At 42.4% G+C, this 26,280-nt stretch overlaps 1 protein-coding gene across 1 annotated transcript in view; it reads left to right on the forward strand.

The window, feature by feature from the left end:
- The window catches only part of LOC121479507 (heat shock transcription factor 2 binding protein), a 106,738-nt gene that overhangs the window by 50,288 nt on the left and 30,170 nt on the right, over window positions 1-26,280 (forward strand). Inside the window, exon 8 of the mRNA XM_041735166.1 lies at window positions 16,253-16,356. Within this exon, the coding sequence (XP_041591100.1) occupies window positions 16,253-16,356 (104 nt within the window). The remainder of the gene's footprint in view (window positions 1-16,252; window positions 16,357-26,280) is intronic.

The following is a 26,280-nucleotide window of genomic DNA, read 5'->3' on the forward strand; positions in this document are numbered from 1 at the left end:
ATCCACGTTGAAGCAAATGGTGGGTATTTGTCGTTTCTAATTGCTGAGTAATATTCCATTGTATACATAAACCACATCTTCTTTATCCATTTTTAAAAATAGTTTATTTATTTATTCATGAGAGACACACAGAGAGAGGCAGAGACACAGGCAGAGGGAGAAGCAGGCTCCACACGGGAGCCTGATGCGGGACTTGATCTTCAGACTTCAGGATTATGCCCTGGGCCGAAGGCAGGCGCTCAACCGCTGAGCCACCCAGGCATCCCTAATTGAGCATTTTAAATGGTTCCATTTTCTCTCCTTTCTTAGCATGTCAGCTTATACCACCTTCTTAACTTTTTTTAGTTGTTGCCCAACAGCTTGCAGTACATGTACAACTAATCCAATTCCACTTTCAAAAAAACACTGTATCAGCTCCCAGGTGGTAGGAGTGCCTTGTGGTCATGTGGTCACCCTGATTCCTCCCTCCCAGGCCTCGTGTCCATTCTGTAAGCTGTGATCATCGACTGCTGTCGTGGCTGTTATTTTAAATGAACTGCTGATGGATCAAGTAAGAATCAAGTTTTCACTTTTCCTTCACTTCTTTTTCCATACTCTTCCTTTTTAAAAGTAGATTTGGGTTCTGACTTATGTTCCTTTTTTCTAAAGAGCTTTAAAACATTTCTTGCAAGGCAGGTCTACTGGCAACAAATTCCAATTATTATTTGTCTAAGAAAGTCTTCATTTCTCCTTCATTTTTTAAAAGATAATTTCACTGGGTGCAGAATTCTAGGTTTTTTATTTTTTCTCTCTCAACACTTTATTTATTTTTTAATTTTTAAATTTATTTATGATAGTCACACACACACAGAGAGAGAGAGAGAGAGAGAGAGAGAGAGAGAAAGAGGCAGAGACATAGGCAGGCTCCATGCACCGGGAGCCTGACGTGGGATTCGATCCCGGGTCTCCAGGATTGCGCCCTGGGCCAAAGGCAGGCGCTAAACCACTGCACCACCCAGGGATCCATCTCTCAACACTTTAAATCTCTCTTTCTCTCTCCTTTCCTCACATGGCTTCTGAGGAGAAGCTGATGTAATCCTTGCCTGTGGCCCTGTGTAGGTAAGGGTTTTGTTTTGTTTTGTTTTGTTTTTCCCCTTTGGCCTCATTCAGGATTTTTTCTTCATCTCTTATTTTCTGCAGTTTAGAAATGATGGGCCTGGATGTACTGATTTTTGCACTGACCTGGGTGGTGCTCTCTGAGCCTCCTGGTCTGTGATTTGGTGTCTGACAGTAGTTTAGTGGAGCCTCAGTCATTATTTCTGCTCCTCAGGTGTCCTGTTCTAATTTTTGTCTTTGTTCCCTTTGCATTTCAGTTTTGTGGGTTTCTGCCAATAAATCAGAGAGCATCAGAGATACTTTCTCACCCATGTCCAGTCTACTAAGAAGCCCATCAAAGGCATTCTTCATTTCTGTTTCTTTCTGGTTCTTTCCATGTCTCTGTTTACGTTTTCCCGTCTGTTCTTGCCTGCTGTCTGCTTTATCCATTGGAGCCCTTGCACATGCGTCAGAGTGGTTTTGAATTCCTGGGCTGATCATTCCAACATGTCGGCCATGTCTGCTTCTGTCTCTTGCTCTGGCTGCAAATGTGTTTTTTAGCCTTTTGCCTTGTGATTTTTTTTTTTTTTCTCGATAGCCAGACACGATGACCTGAGTCGAAGGAACTGCTGTAAATAACCTTTAGTACCATGGTGGTGAGGTGTTGGCGGGGAGGGATGTGTTCTGTAGTCCTCTGATCAGGGCTCAGGCTTCCAGTGAGCCAACGCGTCTTCTCAAGAGTTTCTCAGTTTTTTCCTTCCCCTGCTGCCCTTATGTGGAAGAGGATGGCTGGAGTGAGCTGGTGTTGGTTATTTCCTTTCCCTAGGTCAGTTAGGCTCTGGTTGACTGGTTTCCACTGAGGGCAGGCCTCGTTGGGAAGAACAGACACCTGGGTATGTTTCACTGTGGGTGCTTTTCCCCTATATCTGCTCTAGAAGCCTGGTTGGGCTCCTGGAGGTATGTGTCACAGTACTGTGGAGGCTTCTGTGACTGGGTCCTCCTGGATGTGTTAGTTCTCACACTTGTCTACACTGAGCCTCTGGTGGTTCACCAGTCCAGCTCAGGTTTCCTGTCCCTGCTCGTGCTCCTGCGGTGACGTCTATTCATAACCCCCTGCTCCAATAAGCTGTGACCCCCTGTACTCACCTGTCTTTCTTGTCTTGGGGCAGCAGTTTTCCCTGTGTGCTCCCTTCTCCTTGGGATCTAAGAGGGGAGGACTTTCAGTGTACTGAGCTCCTGAACATGTAGAACTGGAAACTAAAAGTTGTAGTTTTCATTTTTTTTTTTTTTTTTTTTTTTAGTTTTCATTTTTTTAAGGGTTTTATTTATTTCTTGGAGACAGAGAGTGTGCCTGTGGATGAGTGGGGGAAGGGCAGAGGAGGAGAAGGAGAAGCAGTCTCCTCACTGAGCAGGGAGCCCAGTGTGGGGCTCTATCTTAGGACCCTGAGATAATGACCTGAGCCAACGGCAAACACTTCACCAACTGCACCACCCTAGGGTCCCCTAGCTTTCATTTTTAAAGTCCATTTTTAAAAGGGGCCATTTCTCTTCTAGTTCATATAAAACTTTTTCCTTCTTCAGAATTCAAGCAGCCAGATGTCTCCCCGTCCACCCTTACTCTCCCTTGTCCACTGAGCAAGCACTGGGGTTTTGGCTTCTCCTGTATGCCATTCCCTGCTGTCTTGAATGACTTGATCATGTTTGTGGTTGATTCTTCAATACTCTGATGTCAGGATTGCTTGCCTTTCTCGGGTCCAGGGATGGGAGCTCTACACAGTGAATAATCTAGTCTTGCAGCCACACCCTGGCCTTTGTTCAGCCTCTGAAATGGCAGACCTCACTGCCGCTCATAGGTGCATGTTCTCTCTGTACCTTGTCCTTGTCACTCCCTTAAACCTGCTGAGAGCTCCTGCTCACCAGTCTTCTCTCCTGACCATCCTGCCGACCTCCCCGGCTTCCCGTTTTGTCTAGCTCACCTGGACCCAATTGTGGATTACACCAGGGTTTCTGTTTGCCTGTCGGCAGTCTCAGATCCCTCACCACTGTTTCCCGCTCCTGCAGCCTTGGACCAGCCATTGTTGGCCTTCTCCTTTGCTGCATCCAGGGCTACCCAGTGATGCTGGACAAGGTGGTTCCCAGTGCATCCATGCCATTTGACCCTCTCCTGGCCTGAAGCCCCTGTCAGAGCCCTCTCCATGTCCTCATTGCCCTCCACTCTGGTCCTCACAGTGGCAATGCCAGACTTCAGACTCTGACCTTGGCCACTTTGCTGTTCCTCCGTCCTCTGCAGATGGGCTCCCGGCAGAGGCTTTCCTTCCTGTTCCCCAGGGAGCACTGGGGGTGTGAGTGTGAGCTTACTCATCGTGGCTGCCTCATTGGTACCTTCCCATCCTCCCTTTCGTCTTACATGTGTCAGAGGAACCTGTGGTCTTCTGGGACTCTTGGGTGAGTGGTCCTGGCACCTCTGGTTTTGATTAGCTGTCCCCTGGGGTTTTGCTCAGTGAGTTGTCATCTCTTGCTTCAGCATTTTCAAATTCTCCCTCTCTACTGGCTCCTCTTCAGCCCTTTACCTCCCAGCTGTGCTATGACAACCTTCACTGGGGCCCATTTTCTGTCTCTGCTAGAGTTTGGGCAGCCTGGGGTTTACCATGACATGACATGACACATTTCCCAGGGTAAAGGGTGGCTCATGGTACCAGGTTCCTTTTGCTTCCTCTTGAAGTCCCCATGGGCCAGCAGCCTTGTAATAGATTTGATTCTGCTGTGTGACCCAGGGCCATTTCTTTGGTGGCACACACCCACAGGGTGACAAGTGGGACATTCTTGTGGCTCAGCCTCAGTGAGTTCTTTCACTGTTCTGTCCACTTGGGCTTTATAATTTCCCAATTGCCCTGGTTTATCTGCTTTCTTTTGGGGAACACTCTCCAAATCTAGAAACTTCCAATATCTGGTGGCCAGACACACCAGCTGATGCTGGGCCTCTTGAGGTGCTTTGTGCTGCCAGCAGGACGGCTGGACTGCTGTCTGCTGCAGTGGTGTATCTTATAAGCCTTGGCCTCCAGGCCTCCAAGGGGGTCACCTTCCTACCACACCAGCTAGGGCTACACTCTCTGTGAGCACTTCTCCATTCACAAATAGCCCCTCAGGAACCTGTGGACAGCCCGGACGAGCCCTAGGCCAGGCTCCATCCGCCAAGTTCAGTGCCACCAGCTGATAGCAAGTCCCTATCTGCCTCTTCTCCATGCACTTCTAGTTCTTACCCAGCAGTCAGGATGTGCCATGTCAGGAGCTTCCCTGTCACCACTGGCATCAGTCCTTGCTCTCCACCCCCAGCCACAGGTCACCCAGGCATGTGCACAGCATTTGGCGTTGGCAAGGTCTCTGCTGTGTCTGGGGCTGCACTCCAACCTTGGGTTGCAGAGGGCCATTGTGTCTCATGCTGATGCTGAGCCTGGTATGGTGGACCCTGATCCTCTCCTGGTATTTTTCCCTACTGCTGTAACATGTACCGCTGTTGCCCTGGTCTTTGACACCTGAGGCTGGACAAAGAAACTTTTTGTTTCATGTGGGAGATCTGAATTTTGGGAATCAGGTTAACCCCAGCCTTTCTAAGTACCCCCTGTTTTTTGTCTTTAATTTTCTCATTAATTGTTTCTCATTGCCTGTTCTTCATTATGATTTTACCAACCCTATCGAGCAGACCATGAGAGACCTCTTAGCAGCTTGTTCTAGCTGCTGCTTAGGGTCAGACCTGTTGGAGATGTTGTTGATGGGTTTCCTGGAGGCCCAGCTGGAGAGGAGACCAGGAGGTTGCCAGGGATCGGTTTATCCACATTCCTGAACGAAGACCGCTGGTTCTCAGTGCAACACTATCCCCAGATTTGGGGTTGAGCTGCATGCTCTGTGAATGGACTATGTTTACTCTGTGCCAACCATAGGCTATTGACCCAGTACCTTTCATAGTTCAGGGCCCTGGGAGTATATGGTGTTTATAGTCAGGGAAGGCCGGAGAGAACAGTAAATTTGCAAAGGTGTTTCGTGCCCAGGCACCTAGAGGTGGAAGATTATAGAAATGCCCCTGGGGACCCCTGGGTGGCTCAGCGGTTTAGTGCCGCCTTCAGCCCAGGGCGTGACCCCAGGGTCCCGGGATCACAAGTCCCACGTCAGGCTCCCTGCATGAGGCCTGCTTCTCCCTCTGCCTATGTCTCTGCCTCTCTCTCTCTCTCTCTCTCTCTCTGTCTCTCATGAATAAATAAATAAAATCTTTAAAAAAATGCAGAACCTGTTTCAGTAGTCCTGAGATGGACCTGACAGTCTGCTTTAAAAAAAACCAAAAAAACCAAAAAAACCAAAAAAAAAAAAAAAAAAAAAAAAAAAAAAAAAAGAAATGCCCCTGGAGTTAGGGATGTACTTGGCCTTGCTACATGACAACTTCCACTTGTCATCAGCAGGGTTTAGTCAGTGAGAAGTCCTGCACATGAAATTTCCCAGAACCAGCTTGTGAGCTCTGCAGGAAAACCAGTTCATACTTTATAACCAAACCAGCATTATTACATCTTTGAACAGATGTAGCTCTGAGTGGTTGTAGCTATATTTGCAGAGCTGAACCTCCTTGAGTGATGATTCACCATCATAAGGACCAGCGGGCTGAATTTCCCCACAGAATCCTAGCTTCTAAAGAAGAGAGAACTTGTCTGGGATAGTCAGAACTCAGACTGTATTTTATAAAGGTGATTCTGGAAGCATTTCCACAAAATGTATTCATGTCAGTGCTTTAGAACTACACTTAGGACACTAAGCTTGGACCTCTAAGTGTACCCCACAGTGCATTCAATGGGTGTGCTGCCTCTCTTCCATTCACTGTAAACTTGTAGTTGGCACAGACTGTGCTTCTGCTCTGTATTCTCAAGGTCTAATACACAGAAAGGTGCTCAGTAAATGATGCTATGTGAGCAAATGAGATGCAGACATTCATTTTCTGGGTTATGGTTATACCTTGTTTGTTGTTAAAAGTCATGCAAAGTGTTACCTTGCATTTGGGTGGCCTGAAACCCTCACATAACGAACAGCTTAATACCAGTGGAAAAGAAATCTTCAAACACGATTGGGCTTTCTTAATCATTTCCAATTAAAACTTTATTAATCCTAGATAGTAGGAAAGCTGTTATTAAGGACATTATAACACATTTATAGGATGTTGGTTAACAGTTTAATATTTTAAGAGGCAAGTACATTCTGAGGACAAATATTAGATTATGTTCAAATACCTTAGAGTCGGTAGCATTTCCAGGTATTAACAAAGGTCAACCAAGCTTCTAAAATGTTTCTCTCTGACATTTGGGTTCTGGGAACTACTATGTATTATTCTTTTTCAGTCAGTAGAGCTTTGAGCCACAAAATATTTAACATCCAGTGAATTCATCTAGTGGTTATAAATTGGTAGGTGGTGGTTTGAATATAACTTCAAACTGGTGGTTTGCTTCTTCTGAAAGGTATTTTTAGGGTTTCAGCCTATCTAGTTTGATCATTCTGTGTACATTTTTTTAAAATCTGTATTTGGCATTTTCATTAAGAAAAAGGCAAATAATCTAATACACATGGGTAAAAGAGATAATCAGGCAGTTCATAGAGGAAACACTGACAAGCTTCATAAGTATGGAAGAGATTCTTCAATTGTATTGCAAATTATAACCATAATGAAATAACTTTTCATTCTATTTCACTGGAAAAAAGTCATGAGCTTTAGAGAGATGTGAGGCCCAGAGAAAGCTTACACCTTTCCACTGTGCTGATGGGAGGGGGAAGGAGGCAGGCGGGCAGCATCTGTTGAGGTCAATATGCTCATGCCTGGGACAGGTAATCCCCTTTTGCATATGTACTCCAGAACAAGTTTTAGCTACAAACACTAGGACGCTTGTGCAGAAGCATCATAGCATCTGTGTTTGTAGCAGACCTAAGCCTCTGTCACCTGCAGAAAAGGTAAATAGATTGTGATCAGTTAAAGTTGGGATGCATTAGCGAAAATATATGATTACTATACAAGTCATTGTAGACAAATATCTCACCATGGTGTGGAAGATTACATATGGTATGCTGCCACTGAGACAGACATGGAGGATGGAGTTGTTGAGCTCTGCACATGTGCTGTGAGAAAGTATCTAGAAGTGTGTGGCTCTGTCACATGACAAATGGAGCTGTTGGCTCCCACCTCCCTGGAGTGTCTATGGCTATGTTCAGGCATGGTTCACAAAGGGAATTTGACTATGGTGATAAGATTTTCTTTCTTAACCAGGGAGGTGGCTATTGTATTCTTTATATCTTTTTGTGGGCCTTTAATGTTACATAGTAGATAAAAAGTTATCAATGTTTGGTTAGGGTTACATACATTGGTTTTTAGGTTCTAACTCAATGAGGGGGACACAGAATCTGAAACAAGTAGGTTCTGTAGTTAATTACCGTATCTAAAAACAACAACAACAACAACTTAATCCTAAAATTTGTATGGAACCACAAAAGATCCCAAATAGCCAGAGCCACCTTGAAAAGGCAAACAAAATTGGAGGCATTACAATTTCAGACTTCAAAGTTATATCACAAAGTTATAGTGAACAAAACAGTGTGGTCCTGGCACAAAAACAGACACATAGATCAGTGGAACAGAGTAGAGAACCCAGAAGTAAATCTACAACTATATGGTCAATTAATCTTCGACAGAGAAGGAAAGAGCAATCAATGGAAAAGAAGACAGCGTCTTTAACAAATGGGAAGCCTGGACAGTAACATGCAAAAGAATAAAACTGGGCTACCTTCTTACACCATACACAAAAATAAATCAGAATGGGTTAAAGACCTAAATGTGAGACCCAAAAAACAAAAATCCCAGAGGAGACACAGTAAGTTCTCTGACATTAAGTTGCCTGTGGCAACTTCTTTTTAGATATGTCTCCTGAGGCAAAGGAAACAAAAGCAAAAACAAACTATTGGGACTTCATCAAAATAAAAAGCTTTCACATGGCTAAGGAAACAGTCAATAAAACTAAAAGGCAACCTATGGAATGGGAGAAGATATTTGCAAATGACATATTTGACAAAGGGTTAGTATCCAAAATATATAAAGAACAGATACAACTTAACACCCCACGAACAATCTAATTTAAAAAATAGGCAGAAGACATGGATAGACATTTCTTCAAAGAAGACATACAGATGGTCAACAAACGTGAAGAGATGTTCAACGTCAATTATCATCAAGGAAATGCAAATTGAAACTACAATGTGATATCACCTCCCACCTGTGAGAATGGCTAAAATCAACACAAGGAACAACCAGTGATGGTGAGGGTGTAGAGAAAGGGAAACCTTCATGCACTGTTTTTTGTTTTCTTTTTAAGATTTTATTTATTTATTTAAGTGACAGAGTACAAGCTGGGGAAAAGCAGAGGGAGTGCAGGCTCCTCACTGAACAAGGAGCTCGACACAGGGCTCAATCCCAGGGCTCTGGGATCCTGACCTGAGCCAAAGGTAGATGCTTAACTGACGAAGTCATCCACGTGCCCCAACCCTTGTGTTACTGTTAGTGGGACTGCAAACTGGTGTAGCCACTCTGGAAAACAGTATGGAGGGGTCACAAAATTTAAAAATAGAGTCATTCTACAATTCAGCAATTGCATGACCAAGTATTTACCTACCCAAAGAATGCAAAGGGATATATGCACCCTGATGTTTATAGCAGCATTATCCATGATGGCCAAGTTATGGAAGTAGCCCAAGTGTCTATCCACTGATGAATGGATAATAATGGTTATGTACACAACAGAATATTACTCAACCATCAAAAAAGAATGAAATCTTGCCATTCACAATGACATGGATGGAGCTAGAGGGTATTATGCTAAGTACAGTAAGACAAAGATAAATATATGATCTCACTCATATGTGGTATATAAGAAACAAATGAACAAAGGGACAAAAAAGGCAAACCAAGAAACGGACTCAACTATAGAGAATACACTGATGGTCACCACAGGGGAGGTGGGTGAGGGGGTGGGGGGTGGGGAAAAAGGGGATGGGGAGTCATGAGTGCACTTGTGATGAGCACCAGGGGAGGTATGGAAGTGCTGAATCACTATATTGTACACCTGAAACTAATATTACACTGTATGGTAACACTAGAATTTAAATTAAAACTTTAAAAAATTTCATTTGATAGGCACTTGCTCCTGCAACTGACTCCTAGTAAATGCTCAATGAAATTTAAAAAAAAAAAAAGGATGCCTGGGTGGGTCATTCAGTTAAGGATCTGACTCCTGGTTTCGACTCTAGTCATGATCTCAAGGTCTTAGGATTGAGCCCCATGTTGGCCTCCATGCTCAATGGGGAGTCTGCTTGGGACTCTCCCTCTCCTGCTGCCCTCCCACATCCCTGTGCATGCGCTCTCCAGCTCACTCAAATATTTTTTTCTTTCAAGATTTTATTTATTTATTAGAGTAAGTGAGTGAACACAAGCAGGGACAAGAGGGAGAAGCAGGTTCCCTCAAACCAGGGAGTCCAATGCAGAGCTCAATCCCAGGACCCTGCGATGATGACCTGCGGTGAAGGCAGACACTTTACCAGCTGAGCCACCCACATGCCCCAGTAAATAAATGTTTTTAAAAAAAATTTTAGGCCTCTTGGTCTGAGATGTCTGACTGTATTGCTGTACTATTTGCCTCTCTCTGAAACTGCATATTGCAGTCATCTGTAAGAGTTTTGTTGCTCACTGTTCCTTAGCATTACATGATGGTGCTAATTTGGTTACTTTAGATTTTACTCCAGATGACCAGTTGGTGGCTTTTGTTTCTGGAGGGTGGACATCACAGTCGTGCCTTTTTGTTTATTTTCATTGCTGGTTTGTTTTGAAGTACCGGGTATGTTTGTTCTTTGTTACTTCCGGTTGTAATTTCGAGATGAACACAATAGTTGAGTTGCATCACCTTTACTTCTAATGACTCAGCGTTGTCCATCAGACTGTCGGAAGGGCTTTCTGACTTCCTACCAGGCCAGCCTCCTCAACCCCAGGCCTGCTGTAGCTAGGTGAAGACCGTGTCCTTCTTGAAAGAGAGCTGCTTGTGTTGCTTTTGTAGCATTTCAAGTTTGCCGGTACCTCTGTTAGCTTGCTCTCCTTTCATTGCCAATGTCGGCTTTATCTGTAATTCCAAGGCTGCAGAGCCTGGCCAATTGCTGCTTTGAGCCTGTAAGTCCATTTATAACAAATACCCTGCTTAGGTTTGTGGTAGGAAGCAAAATTTGCCTACCTTTTTTGTCACTGGAATAAAAAGTCTGATTCCTAGTTCTATGGCAGTTTGGGGAAGGACATTTACTTTTAATACCTCAATGCCAGAAGAGTGGATTGCGCAGTTTCTCTTGAGTTTGCAATTGGAAACATGATACATTATTTACAAAATATTTGTGGTTAGGATAGAAATCTTGGAACAGAAAGCACTTGCATAAGGAACGAAAGTTTTCTGGGTTTATTGTTTGCTAAGTCCTCTGTGACCTTGGAGCACTCTCTGGTCTTCTGTGAGATGTAGCCTAGCAATGGCATGAGGTCTCAGGTGGTTCTGTGGTCACTGCAATGACATCTGTTCCACTCTAGCTTCTTAACAATGGCTGACTTTAACCAAATAGGAATTTTAAAGACATTTATCAATTTGGTGAGTCCTTTTTGCTGCCTTAAAGTTAAATGGCAGTTGGTGAAGAATTTCAACTGAATGTATTTCCTAGAATTTGCCCTATATTCTAGTTATCACCCCGATGTTAATTTTGCCTTTAAGATTTAAAGATTAGCTAACTTTATTTTTATTTTCTAAGGGAAGGGTTGCAATTTTTTTCTGGAAAAGGTCAGATAGAAAATATTTTAGGCTCTGTGGGCCATTCGATCTCTGTAACAATGACTCACCTGAATTGTAGCATGGAAGCAACATGGGCAGCACATTTAATTTTAAGGACTTCCAACTACCTGTGTTGGTGATCTGAAGTAAGAACTTCACTTTTAGAATCCTGGATTGGAGGCTCCAGAAAGTTGTAGTTAAAGTGCTGAATTTTCCTCATGAGTACAACTTCTAAACAGCTCTTAATAACTCATTAAACAGATTACTAGTGAATAGACTTTGGATATGTATAAAAATTGTCAGGAAAACTTGAAAGGACTTGCAAGTTTGGCTCATTCTGTGGCCTGTGAGGCTGAGGATCATATTCTGAGAAGCGGGCATCATTGCTCTCGCGGGTGCTAGTCTAGCGTTGTCTTCTTGAACCTGGTAGCATTGCCTTGCCTTTGAAAATGCTCATCTAAATATGGGGAGAGAAAGACCGTCTCTGCATGCTTTGCCTGGCAGAGGCTCTCAGTCACTGGGGGTTGGTTCACTTTTCCATATTTAACCTGCGTGCTTCAGGACAAGTCCCAGGTCCTGAATAAGCCATGGAGCCTAGAAACCAGCTGTTTTTTTTTTTTTTTTTTTTTTTAAAGACTGTATTTGTGTGTGAGATTGATAGAGAGCATGAGTGGAGAGGGGAGGGAGAAGCAGACTCTTGCTGAACAGGGAGCCCAACATGGATGGGGCTTGATCCCAGGACGCCGGGATCATGACCTGAGCTGAAGCCAGATGCTTCACCGACGGAGCCACCCAGGCGCCCTGAAACCAGCTATTTTAACAGAAAACTGTAATAAGCACTTTCTGTGGCGTGCATGGATGCGCCTCCCACAGTTTATTTAATCAGGCCCTTGTTAATGGACTGAATGGCTGTTACTGATTTTCTTCTGTCTCAGGCTCCAGTGTGTCTTGGCATGACACTGTTACTGATCCCATCTTTATTTAAAATTTGATTGTATTGCTTATTATAGGATTTTTGCAGTAGTTTTGTTTTTGTTTTTAGACGTTTGGATTACAATACATTTAAAAGATCCTGGTTACTGAACCGAATGTTTTGGCACCCCTTACATTTGCCCCCAAAGCAAGTGTCTTACTCTCCACACCCTACTGGGCCCTGCTGGTTAAGTATTCCATTGTACACTGATATTGCAGGTCTTTGTTGGACTCAGGATTCTGTTAGCTTTTGCTGAAGAGAATGACTGTCCTAGCAGGTAGTTAGCTTTACCTGACTCTTCAACCCTGGCTCCCCTGAGGTGATCGATCAAATTTGTGTCCCGTCCTTGGTTTCCCAGTTCTCATTCCTCGGGACCTCTTGTCTGGGCTCCCTCCTTCCCTCTGCCCTGGCTCTGTTCGGCTCTGTTGGGTACCTGTCCTTACCTCATGGCCCTTGTGTCAGGTACCCTGAACTTTCACTCTGTGATTGTTAACAGTTTCATTTTTTGTTAAGTATTAGGTTCTCCTTTGAATCACTGGGTATTTATAATAGTAGCTCCTTGATGGTATTTTGAATTTCTTTTTATATTATTTATACTAAACATAGCCATTTTCTATATCTGATATTTCTATTATCTGACAGTTCTTTTTTTAGTTTTGGCTTTCATCGATTCTTTGTGCTGTTGCTTATGGGATCTTGTTTTTCATGGTTTTGTGATTTTTGTTATGAACCCACGTTTGTTAGTACTCTATTTGTGGGAATTCTTTGAAGACCAGGTTGAGGAACCTTTCCTTCAAAAGGATGTTTACTTTGGCTAGGCAGCTGAAGGAGCTCCTATCCCAACTCTCCTTTTTTAAACTTTTGTTTTAGTTTTTAGGAGAGAGGTGAGGAAGGACAGGGAGAGAAAATCTTAAACAGGCTCCATGCCTAGTGTGTGAGCCTTACACAGGGCTCGATCTCATAACCCTGAGATCATGACCCAAGCCCAAAACCAGGAGTTAGACCATAACTGGCTGAGCCACCCAGGTGCCCCTCCCAACTCTCCTTTGTATTAAAATAATTGGCTTATGGATTTTCAGGCCATAAAGTATGGATTCATGCCAAGCTTGAAAGCTTACTCTTCCCTGGCTTTGTGTGGGGGTCTGTGACCTGAGTCCCTGTCTTACATTGGTCTGAGGCTTTTCCTTCTGTCACTCTGCACAAAGCCACTCTGTTGCTCTGAGCTATGTGCTTGTGGAATCTGTCCTCTCCAGCACACGCCTCCCTGAATTTGCACTCTTACCCAGTTCCTGATCAGGGATGTTTTCCCTTCACTTCTCACAAGCTCATCTATTCTTTCAGGGGTTTGCAAAATCTTTGTGTAGCCTTTTTACAAAAATTGCTTTGCAGTGTGAAGTTTTGGGATCTTTGTATTTATTCTGCAGTATTGTTAAAAACCTTGTCCAATCCATGAGCATGGAATATTTTTCCATCTCTTTGTGTCTTCCTCAGTTTCTTTCAGAAGTGTTCTGTAGTTTTTAGGGTATAGATCCTTTACCTCTTTGGTTAGGTTTATTCCTAGGTATCTTATGCTTTTGGGTGCAATTGTAAATGGGATTGACTCCTTCATTTCTCTTTCTTCAGTCTCATTGTTAGTGTATAGAAAGGCCACTGATTTCTGGGCATTGTCTTTGTATCCTGCCACATTGCCAAATTGCTGTATGAGTTCAAGCAATCTTGGGGTGGAGTCTTTTGGGTTTTCTGTGTACAGTATGTCATCTGCAAAGAGAGAGAATTTGACTTCTTCTTTGCCAATTTGAATGCCTTTTATTTCTTTTTGTTGTCTGACTGCTGAGCCTAGGACTTCTAGTACTATGTTGAATAGCAGAATTAATATTGTGAAAATGTCAATGCTACCCAGGGCAGTTTACACATTTAATGCAATCCCTATCAAAATACCATGGACTTTCTTCAGAGAGTTGGAACAAATAATCTTAAGATTTGTGTGGAACCAGAAAAGAATTCGAATAGCCAGGGGAATATTGAAAAAAACCAGAGCTGGGGGCATCACAATGCCGGGTTTCAAGTTGTATTACAAAGCTGTGATCATCAAGACAGTGTGGTACTGGCACAAAAACAGACACATAGATCAATGGAACAGAATAGAGAACCCAGAAGTGGACCCTGAACTGTATGGTCAACTAATATTCGACAAAGCAGGAAAGACTATCCACTGGAAAAAGGACAGTCTCTTCAATAAATGGTGCTGGGAAAATTGGACATCCACATGCAGAAGAATGAAACTAGACCACTCTCTTACACCAGACACAAAGATAAAGTCAAAATGGATGAAAGATCTAAACGTGAGACAAGATTCCATCAAAATCCTAGAGGAGAACACAGGCAACACCCTTTTTGAACTTGGCCACAGTAACTTCTTTTTTTTTTTTCTTTTTTTTTAATTTTTATTTATTTATGATAGTCACAGAGAGATAGAGAGAGGCAGAGACACAGGCAGAGGGAGAAGCAGGCTCCATGCACTGGGAGCCCGACGTGGGATTCGATCCCAGGTCTCCAGGATCGCGCCCTGGGCCAAAGGCAGGCGCCAAACCGCTGCGCCACCCAGGGATCCCAGCCACAGTAACTTCTTGCAAGATACATCTATGAAGGCAAGGGAAACAAAAGCAAAAATGAACTATTGGGACTTATTCAAGATAAAAAGCTTCTGCACAGCAAATGATACAGTCAACAAAACTCAAAGACAACCCGCAGAATGGGAGAAGATATTTGCAAATGACATATCAGATAAAGGGCTAGTATCCAAGATCTATTAAGAACTTATTAAACTCAATAGCAAAGAAACAATCCAATCATGAAATGGGCAAAAGACATGAACAGAAATTTCACCAAAGAAGACCCTACACATGGCCAACAAGCACATGAGAAAATGCTCTGCATCACTTGCCATCAGAGAAATACAAATCAAAACCACAATGAGATCCCACCTCACACCAGTGAGAATGGGGAAAATTAACAAGGCAGGAAACCACAAATGTTGGAGAGGATGCGGAGAAAAGGGAACCCTCTTACACTGTTGGTGGGAATGTGAACTGGTGCAGCCACTCTGGAGAACTGTGTGGAGGTTCCTCAAAGAGTTAAAAACAGAGCTACCCTCTGACCCAGCAACTGCACTGCTGGGTGTTTACCCCAAAGATACAGATGCAAGTGAAATGCCAGGACACCTGCACCCCAATGTTTATAGCAGCAATGTCCACAATAGCCAAACTGTGGAAGGAGCCTCAGTGTCCATTGACAGATGAATGAATAAAGAAGCTGTGGTAAAAAAAAAAAAAAGAAAGAAAGCTGTGGTCTGTGTATACAATGGAATATTACTCAGCCATCAGAAAGGACGAAGATGACCATTTGCTTCGACGTGGATGGAACTGGAGGGTATTATGCTGAGTGAAGTAAGTCAATTGGAGAAGGACAAACATTATATGGTCTCATTCATTTGGGGAATATAAAAAATAGTGAAAGGGATTAAAGGGGAAAAGAGAGAAAATGAATGGGAAATATCAGAGAGGGAGACAGAACATGAGAGACTCCTGACTCTGGGAAATGAACAAGGGGTGGTGGAAGGGGAGGGGGGCAGGGGGATGGGGTGACTGGGTGATGGACACTGGGGGGCACTTGATGGGATGAGCACTGGGTGTTATGCTATATGTTGGCAAATCGATCTCCAATAAAAAAATATACAAAAAAAAAAAACCCTTGTCCAACAGTTTTCCAGTTTTCATTGGACTCTAACTAACCAGTTATGATGGTCAGTTCGCAAGGTAGCTTGTAAGATCTTGTGTGACTCTGGATACTGTCTTGTCGGTTGTTAGAGATGGTCGGGGTTGGGGTGCTCTTCCTCCCCTGTGCTGTGGGGTAGACACACTTGTATGGCCTGAGCCGGCTACCCAGACATCATAGATAATGTTCAGTGAGTGAAAAGATAGGATTACATTTTCAGCAGCTGAATTGAACTGTTTGAGCCCAGTATACTTCTGCATTGAGGGTTGCCTGTGTGTAAATGCAGGACCAGTCATAAAAGAGATCACTCAGTAAATGTGGTCCTGAGATTCCTGTGGGACCCTCTGTGATTGTGTACCCTGGTCCTGTGTGCTCTCACAAGGTGGTTTTATGTGGCTGTGTTGCTGGAGCTTCCCACTTTCCCATAGTGTCCCGGAGATCAGTATTGTTTGACGTGCATCACCCAGCCTGCAGAGTGTCGGAAAGCCCTGTTAACCAGGAGCTGTATTTAGGGTGAGACTTCCCGTGGGCGTCACCTCAATCTGTCTTCTTTATGTTCCAGGTTACTGCTGATGTCCCTGTACAACGTGAGCATCAACCTGAAAGGCTTGAAGTACATCAGTGAGAGCCCAGGATTCATCCCACTGCTGTGGTGGCTTTTGAGTGGTGAGGACAGGCTTTCCCTGTACATTTTCTCATACAGCATGGGCACCTGGTCTGCTGTGGCTGGAGGAAGGTGTAAAGTATTAGAAATAGGGGTTGATTGTCCTAAGGTGTTAGTGGTTTTTTTTTTTTTTTAAGGCTTTATTTATTCATGAGAGACACAGGGAGAGAGAGAGAGAGAGAGGCAGAGACACAGGCAGAGGGAGAAGCAGGCTCCATGCAAGGAGCCCGACATGGGACTCGATCCTGGGACTCCAGGATCAGGCTCTGGGCTGAAGGCAGGCTCTAAACTGCTAAGCCACCCAGGCTGCCCTGTTAGTGTTTTTTTTAAAAGAGATTTCAAACTAGAGAGAACTCAGTGGTATGCTAGGTTGTTTCTAGTTTTGTTTCTGAAGTATTGCTTTCAGTTAGTTATGATTCTGTGACACAAAGAGAAATTATCTTTTAAAAATTTTTTTAATTTTAATTTTTAAAAATATTTTTATTTATTTGAGAAAGTAAGAGAGAGAGAGAGAGAGAGAGAGAGCATGCACGCAGAAGCATAAGGGAGGGGCAGAGGGAGAAGCTGACTCCCTACCAAGCAGGGAGCCTGATGCGGAGCTTGATCCCAGGAACCTAGAGTCACAACCTGAGCCAAAGGCAGACACTTAATCAACTGAGCCACCCAGACACCCCAAAAGAGAAACTGTCTTAACAGCTGGCAAAGGACATTCAGCTGTCCCTTTTTCTGTGGACAAAACAGTGCTGTGGGTTGTCTGGGGCTCTGAATGTCAGATGAAAGAATGTGGGGAAAAAGAAATATGAGGGATGCCTGGGTGGCTCAGCGGTTGAGCCTCTGCCTTTGACTCAAGGTGTGATCCCGGGATCCCAGGATCGAGTCCCACATCGAGCTTCCTGCATGGAGCCTGCTTCTCCCTCTGCCTGTGTCTCTGCCTCTGTTTCTCTCTCTGTGTGTCTCTCGTGAATAAATAAATCTTTTTTTTAATAATAAATTTATTTTTTATTGGTGTTCACTTTGCTAACATACAGAATAACACCCAGTGCTCATCCCCTCAAGTGCCCCCCTCAGTGCCCGTCACCCATTCCCCCCCACCCCCCTCCCTCCTCCCCTTCCACCACCCCTAGTTCGTTTCCCAGAGTTAGGAGTCTCTATGTTCTGTCTCCCTTCCTGATATTTCCCACACATTTCTTCTCCCTTCCTTTATATTCCCTTTCACTATTATTTATATTCCCCAAATGAATGAGAACATACACGGTTTGTCCTTCTCCGATTGACTTACTGCACTCAGCATAATACCCTCCAGTTCCATCCATGTTGAAACAAATGGTGGGTATTTGTCATTTCTAATGGCTGAGTAATATTCCATTGTATACATAAACCACATCTTCTTTATCCATCATCTTTCGATGGACACTGAGGCTCCTTCCACAGTTTGGCTATTGTGGACATTGCTGCTAAATAAATAAATCTTTAAGAAAATCTGAGATTGCACCTCTGAAGTCCCATATGTGTTATGTGTATATGGGTTTTTTGTTATCTCTAAAATAAAAGCTCTTTCTACTGTATCTTTTCTCTGTGACCACCAATTTATTTATCTATTTTTATTTTTTAAAATTTTCATCCCAATGTAAGTAACATACAATATTATATTAGTTTAGATGTACAGTATAGTGGTTCAGCACTTCTCTCATCATCAAGAAAAGTGTATTTTTACTTTCCGTCACCTCTTTCCCACAGCCCCTACTTACCTCCCCTCTGGTAATCATCAGTTTGTTTTCTATAGTTGAGTCTGTTTCTTTGTTTGTCTCTTTTTATCCCCATTTGCTCATTTGTTTTGTTTCTTAAATTCCACATATAAGTGAAATCATTTGGTATTTGTCTTTCTCTGACTGACTTATTTCACTTAGCATCATACCCTTTAGCTCCATCCATGTTGTTGCAAATGGTAAGATTTCATTCTTTTTATGGCTAATATTCCATTGTATATATACTACAACTTCTTTATCCATCTTCAGTTGATAGATAATTGGGCTGTTTCCATAATTTGGCTATTGTGTACATTAGCCAAATTATCTACATCTCAGGCTGTTGCCCTGAGAAGCTTTTTATCTTGATGAAGTCCCAGTAGTTCATTTTTGCTTTTGTTTCCCTTGCCTCAGGGGACATATCAAAAATGTTGTTAGAATCAGTGTCTGACCACAAATTTAACCTGATTTTGTCCCAATTTGCTCATGATAACTTTTAACACTATGTATTCAGTAGGTACATATTTCACTTAGGTGTGCAAAAAATGGACTTTCCTTATTTTTTGGTAATTTGGATTGATCTCTATTTGAGCTTCAGGTCCACTTGGTGATGAATGCGTATTTTATGTAACAGATTTTTTGAATTGTAATTGATATGCAATTAACTGCCCACATTTAAGGCAAAAAAATTGATTAAGTTTTGATATAAATATACACCTGTAAAATCATCACCGCAATAAAGGTAGTGAAGGTGAGCATCAGCCCCAAAAGGTACCTTGTGCTCCTTGGTGGTGCCTCTCCCTTACTTCCCTGCTCCCCTCTTCTCAGACACCTATTCACCCCCTTTCTGTACTATAAATTAGTTTTCATTTTCCATGTGTTTATATAACTGACATCATATGTCTTGTACTCTGTCTGCCTAGTTCTTCTCATTCAACATATTTATTTTGAGATCCAACTATGTTATTTTGGGATAATAGTTGATCATTTTTTATTGCTAAATAGTGTTCTATGCTGTGGGTATACCAAATTGCTTTACTTATTCAGGTGTTGATAGACATTTGGATTGTCTCTAGGTTTTAGCTATTATAAGTGAAGCTGCTATGAACATTCTAGTATGTCTTTACATTGACATATGCTCTCATTTCTCTTGGGTAAATACCTAGGAGTGGAATGTCTGGGTATGTGGTATATGCTACCATTTAGCACACCCTAGAGTGGTGTGTCAGTGTTCCAGCTGATGCGTGTCCTTGTTGGGGCTTGTGTGGCCTCTGTTTAACTTTAGACACTCCATCAAGGGCATAGTGGCACCTTGTTGTGGTCTTAGTTTGCATTTTTATTATGACTAATGATACTGAGCATCTTTTTATGTGCTTATTTCCCACCCACGTATCTTCTCTGATAAGATATCTTTTGCCCATCTTTAAAAAAATTGAGTTGTTTTAATTGAATATCAAGAGTTTTTTTGTGTGTATTCCAGATACAAATCCAAATATTGGATACAAATGCAAATATTTTCTCCTGGTCTGTGGTTTGTCTTTTCATTTTCTTAAGAGCATCTTCAAAGAATGGAGGTTCTTAATTTTTAAAAATATTTATTTATTAATTTATTCATTATTTTAGAGTGAGAGAGTGAGCAAGAGCAAGAGTAGGGAGAGAGGCAGAGAGAGAGGAAGAAAGAGAATCTCAAGCAGACTCCCCACTGAGCATGGAGTCCAGTGTGGGGCTCAACCTCACGACCCTGAGAGCATCACCTCAGCTGAAATCAAGAGTTGGACACTTAACTGACTAAGCCACCTAGGCTCAGTTTCTTAATTTTGATGAAGTTTAACTTATTGTTTTTTTTTTTTAAGATTTTATTTATTTCTTAGAGTACACAAGTGAAGGGGAGGGGCAGAGGGAGAGAGAAGCTGACTCCCCACAGAGCAGGGAGCCCAATGTGGCACTTGATCCCAGGACTCCAGGATCATGGCCTGAGATGAAAGGAGATGCTCAACCTAATGAGCCACCCAGGTGCCCCTTACCTTATTCTTTTTCTTTAATGAATTGTGTTTTTGGGGTAGCTTTGTCTAACTCAAGATCACAAAGTTTCTTAAATTTGTTTTTCTTCAGTAGTTCTATAGTTCTACATTTTACATTCAGATCTATGATCTGTTTTGGATTAATACTGGCATGTAGTAAGAGGTGGGAGTCCCAGTTCTTTTTTTACATAAGGCTGCCTGGCTGATATGATGCTGTTTGTTGTGAAGGCTCTTTTCTCCACCCGATAACCTCTGCACCTTTGTTGAAAATCACATGCCAGTGTATGTGAGGGTGAGGTTTTGGCTCACTCTTCTGTTCCATGGATACATTTTTGTAGCATTATGCCAATACCATACTCTATAATAAATCTTTTTTTTAATAATAAATTTATTTTTTATTGGTGTTCAGTTTGCCAACAAACAGAATAACACCCAGTGCTCATCCCGTCAAGTGCCCCCCTCAGTGCCCGTCACCCATTCACCCCCACTCCCCGCCCTCCTCCCCTTCCACCACCCCTAGTTCGTTTCCCAGAGTTAGGAGTCTTTATGTTCTGTCTCTCTTTCTGATATTTCCCACACATTTCTTCTCCCCAAAGTCATTTACTGTAAATCCTCCAACACTGTTTTAATTTTTCAAAGTTGTTTTGGCTATTTCTAAGTTCTTTGCATTTCCAGATATATTGAGAATCAGTTTGTCACTTTCTACCAAAAAAACACCTGGTTGAGAATTTTATTGGGATTATGTTGAATTGACATTTTATTTGAGAAGAATTGACATTTTAGCAATATTGCATCTTCCAATATTCATGAATTCCAATATTCATGATCCATGAACATGGTATATATGTCCATTTATTTAGATATTGTTGGGAGACAGGGGTCTCTCATGTTTCTTTATGTCTTAAGAGCAGAGGAGCTGACCTCTTTTGTTCCTTACTATCTTTGCAAGGATGCTTATATAGTGAGCACCCATTGTAGGTAGAGGTACTATCTCTATCCAGAGCAAAGGGTGGGTTTGTTTATAAGCATGCAGTAAGGATAATGCTTCCCTCCAGGGCAAAGGTTAGGTAGGCTTACCACCCATTATGAAAGATATGGGGTTCCTAAGCTTGTGTAATGCAACTCATGGCCTGTGCATGGCCCTATGGAATTGGGTCTCATTGAACTGGCCGAAGTGTGGGTATGGCTGTTGCTGGTGAGTAGTGCAGTTCTTTATCTTGGACTCAGGAAGCTGATGTGTCTCCTGCCAGCACTTGTGAAACTATAGCCTGCTGAACTCTGTCCCAGTTGGGCTCCAGACCCTATCTCCTGGCCAATTTGTTGGATTGCTGCTTTGTAGGAAGCACCTCAGACATGGAAGCTTTAGTCCTGGGTGACTTCCCGCCTTTGCCTGCCTGTAGGTCAGCTTGGCTTGTCCTCAGAGACGGTTATCCTGAAACCAGATGCCCTTCACTTACGCTAGCTTGCAGCCACTGAGCCCTCAGCACCTTCTGCTAGCTGTTAACTTTCTCATCAAAAGAGGGCCGTATGCTAAATGTAGGGCCCATTTTAGCTGTGGTGCTCCAGAAATTGTCTGGGCTGAAGTGACAATTGTAATGAGTCTCTAGTTTATATAGCTCTCTAGGTACAAATAGCCCAAGAGTGTCAGTTCCTGACTTTCACCACAGCTGCTGTTCTTTGACCAACATGGTTGTTCCCGTTTAAACTTTGGGTCACGTACAATAGGAAACTGTGGTGAAGTTGCCTTAATGACACTTTTTCCCACTGTGGCATTAGGCATTCTTGTCCATGAAAATAATTGCTTGTTCTTTTGACACAGTGAGGACAGCCAAAACCCTCATAAATCCTTTGCAAGGTCATTTTGCCTGATATCTTTAGAGCTGTTATCATAGTCAAACAAAGACAAGGTCTAGTAGGCCCAGGATGTTTGACCCCTGAATTCTGTATGGAATTACTTCAGCTTAAAAATTGACATTTGTTACAGAATTTGGTGTGTATTTTGAGAGGATGAGTATGTATTTTATTATGGAATAGAGAAATAGGAGCAAAAATAGTTTTCTGAATAGTAATCCTTGCTTCTTGGTGCCCAGTGGTGGTGGTATGTTTGTTTTCAGAATTCCAGACTCTTGTAACTGCTTAGAGCTAGGAGAGAATTTGAGAACTGGCTTCTTGTACCACTTTGCTTTTGGGTAGCTCTGCTTTATGAAATATACTAGAGAAACAAAAGTCTCTTCTAGTTTTTTAGAAGATCTACGGAAAAAGATTTCATTATTTCTCTCAGTAATTGGGTCCTTCTTTTATCGGTTCTTAGGGGATTTGATGTATTTTAAAGCGTATTGACTTTGGACACGTTTGACTCATTAAAATTGCAGATTTTCTATTTAGGAATTCACCTACCCTTTCAGAATCCCATTTTCTGATCTGCAAAGTGAAGATTTCTACCTCAAGGGTCTTAGTGTGTATTAACATGCAGCCAACACCTCAGAGTCAGTGTTAAATAGGTGTCAGTTTCCCTTTTTATGCCTCATCTAAATCTTTCATGCTGTAATGAAAACTCATTTTCTTTTATTTCTTTTGACCTGAAGGTGGCAAGTTGCTGTCAAATACCTGTACTTGGATCCAGAGTATAGGACCAGTTGCTGTTAATCATCCCTGACTTCATAACTTCATTTCCTTTAATGTTTGTTGGATTTCATTTTCCTTCCCTTTGTTCATCTATGTAGCTGGCTTTTCCCCAGGCTTTCTCTACATTCTTAACATTCCTCATAGGTTGCAGAACTAGGTGGAACACCAGTGGATGGCTGATGAGGATAGGGTGTGCTGGGATGATGACCACATGTTACGGAACTGCTAATGCAAACTAGTATTTTGATCACACTGCTAACTTTTTAGTGATGTATTTCCTACTATGTTCACAGTGTTGGATAGGAAGGCATTTGCCTCCCACCTTACACTTATTCAGGTTGTCTAAGCAGTGGGAGACTTTGGTAGTCCTACCAAAATTGTATCTGTAGCCCAAACCTCTGTCCTGAACTCCAAAAGCACATCTCCCACTATCTCCTTGCCATCTCCACATAGGCATTTAACAGCATTCAGATATTTCTGTATGCATGACCCCTACCAGGTATCCATACAGCCTCACATGGACACCTAAGGGACAGTGAGACTCAGTATGTTCAGACTCAGTTCCTAATCTTTCCCACACTGACCTCTTTTCACACCTTCCTATGACAACTCTATGTTGATTTCTCAGGCCTTTAGAAACCTCAGAGTGAATCTCATCTCCTTTTCCTTTCACACCCACATCCAATCTGTTAGGAAATCTTAATGGCTCCACTTTCAAAATCTGTCCAGAATCTGACCACCATCTACCACTCCCAGCTGGTCTTGAGCCTCCATCATCTTTCCTTTAAAGAACTCCAGCAGCCTCCTATAGATTTCCCTATTGTCCATCCTTGCAGGGCATGAATTGGAAGCCAAGGATAGGACAGAAGGAATCCAAGACCAACTCTCCTTACTGAAAGCAGTCAAAATATTGAATGAGATGTAAAAAAGATACAAAAATTGCTCCTCTGAGCTAGAAAAAGAGTAGCTGTATCCAAAGCCCAAAAGCTAAGTGAAAGTGGGATGCCAGAGAAGTTAAGAGACCTGAACTAACACCTGCTTTGAGGGCATTTCTCAAAATGACTTTTGGTTTCCATGGCCTCACAGAGTGTGGGGACAGGAAATGAAGCCCATGTCTCACCCCAGGTGAGTAGCCTTGTAGGGACTCCCAAAGGCATTTACCAACATTGCAGGGGTAAACTGAGGATACTCCTCCAGCCCTTGGGGACTGCAGGAAAATTGCTTTTAGGGGAAATCATTGAGAGGACATGAGGCTGGTTGAGGCTTGTGAGCTGGACCCAGCAATTGGAGGCTTCTCACTCTGCACCCAATCCTTGGGATGTTTGAGCTTCTGTCTTCCCTGCTCCCACAAGTCGTCCCAAGGACATAGCCTTGAGATAGGGATGTGGTGTGGAGACCTTCTGGACGGTATGCGTGACTAAACCCACTTAGGGCTTCTATGTAAACTTTCTTTTTTTTGAAGATAGAAGTGTTTTTATGTATTTATTTTTTAAAGTTTTTATTTAAATTCTAGTCAGTTAACACAGGGTGTTATATTAATTTCAAGTGGCACAAGATAGTGATTTAGCACTTCCATACAACTCTTGGTGCTCATCATCACAAGTGCCCTCCTTCATCCTCATCCCCTGTTTCCCCCATCACTCCATCCACTCCCCTCTGGTGACCAGGAGTTTGTTCTCTACGCTTAAGAGTCTATTTGACTGTCTGTTTTTTCCTCCTTTGTTTTTGTTTTGTTTCTTAAATTCCACATGAGTGAACTCGTATGCTGTTTGTCTTTCTCTGACGGACTTATTTTGCTCAGCATAGTACCCTCTAGCTCCATCCATATTGTTGCTAGTGGAGGGATTTCATGCTTTTTTATGGCTGAGTAATTTCCATTGTATATATGTACCACCTCTTCTTTATCCATTCATCAGTCAATGGACAATCAAGCCTCTTCCTAATTTGGCTGTTGTTGATAATGCCAACATTGGGGTGCATGTTAAATGTATCCTTTTTTTGTATTCTTTGGGTAAATAGCTAGTGGTATAATTGCTGGATGGTAGGGTAGTTCTATTTTTAATTTTTTTATTCTGGTGGGTGAGCGTGAGGACCCACAGGTCTTGTGGTTGGCCAAGACAAGCCTTGTGTATGTTCCCTTTGCTTATTAAACTTGCCAGAAGCCAACCTTTTTCTATGGTCTTTCCTTGGTAGTATAAAATACACCTTTCCTTGTGGTATAAAATAAATTTGTTTAATATGTTTCAAGAAATAAAAGAAGGGACTAATATATGAGTAAAGAGTAAGAGATTATAGAAATGGCCAGGCAGATCTGAAAAAGGACCAAATAGTAATTCTGGAGATGAACAGTGTCATGATTGTGATTATAAATTTATTAAACAGATTATATACATAGTTGAAGAGATAATTAAATTGATATAGACAGATCTGAAGAAATGATCAAGAATGAAGCACAGAGAGGGTTGAAGGATAACAGATAGGGATGTGGAGGAGAGACAAAGAATGGAACCCATGGGTAACCAGAGTTCTGGGCTAGAGGAGAGCAGGTGGGGCAGGAACCATATTGCAAGAGAGAATGGCTGAGAAGTTCGCCAAACTTGGTTACTTAATGTGAGAAGTCCGCCTGCTTGTAAGTGGGAAGATTGAGGAAAACCCTCTCCTTGGGCACATTGTAATGAAAACCACAGAATATTAGAGATAGAGATGGTCTTAGAGGTAGGCAGACAGCAAAGTTATGGCTTCAGGGGGGTAGCTCTTAGAATTGACCCTCCTGGCAACAGTGTCCTATCTTATGCTTAGAGAGAATAGCTGCCAACCCTTGTTTGCATGTTCCTCCTCCCACAAATACTTTTCAGAGCAGGGGTGAGATGGAACTGAGGCTCTGTCTCTGGAGCCCTTCCCAGGATGTACCTAGGGAGGAGTGTGATCTCAGATAGCAAGTATGTGGGAGAGAATGAGGGACAGAGGGAGAAGCGGGTGTGTGGGTGAGTCTAAGGAAACGTGGGCTGTATGAAGCAATGGGGTTAGAGCGCCAAAGGCAGCACAGCAGCACCAGCACTGGGTGCCAGTGAGGCAGGGGCGCTGCTATGTGAGTGGGCAGGAAGGGGGAAGCAGGGACGGCTGACTCTGTACTTCAGTGATGTGGGTGCAGGGTAATGTGTGAATGCACACCTTAAAAAAAAAAAACACTGTAGAGTTTTGGGTTATAAAGCAGGTCTCAACCATTTCAGATGATAAGAATCATGTGGAATATTTTCTTTGACCACAGTGCAGTGAAGCTGGAAATGAGTGAAAAAAAATTAGTAGAATCTCACATGCAGAAATTAAGTAACCCATAAGTGAAGGAAGAAATCATAAGAGAAATCAGGTATTTTGAACTAAATAATAAAAATATTACATATTTTTACAAAAATATTACATATCAAAAATATTACATATTTTTACAAAAATATTACATATCAAAAATGATGAAATGCATCTAAATAAGTATTTAGTAGAAATTTTATTAGTTTAAATAGGAAGGCAGAAATTCATG

The sequence above is a fragment of the Vulpes lagopus genome, chromosome 20, assembly GCF_018345385.1.
Source record: "Vulpes lagopus strain Blue_001 chromosome 20, ASM1834538v1, whole genome shotgun sequence".
NCBI classification, from domain to species: Eukaryota; Metazoa; Chordata; class Mammalia; order Carnivora; family Canidae; genus Vulpes; species Vulpes lagopus.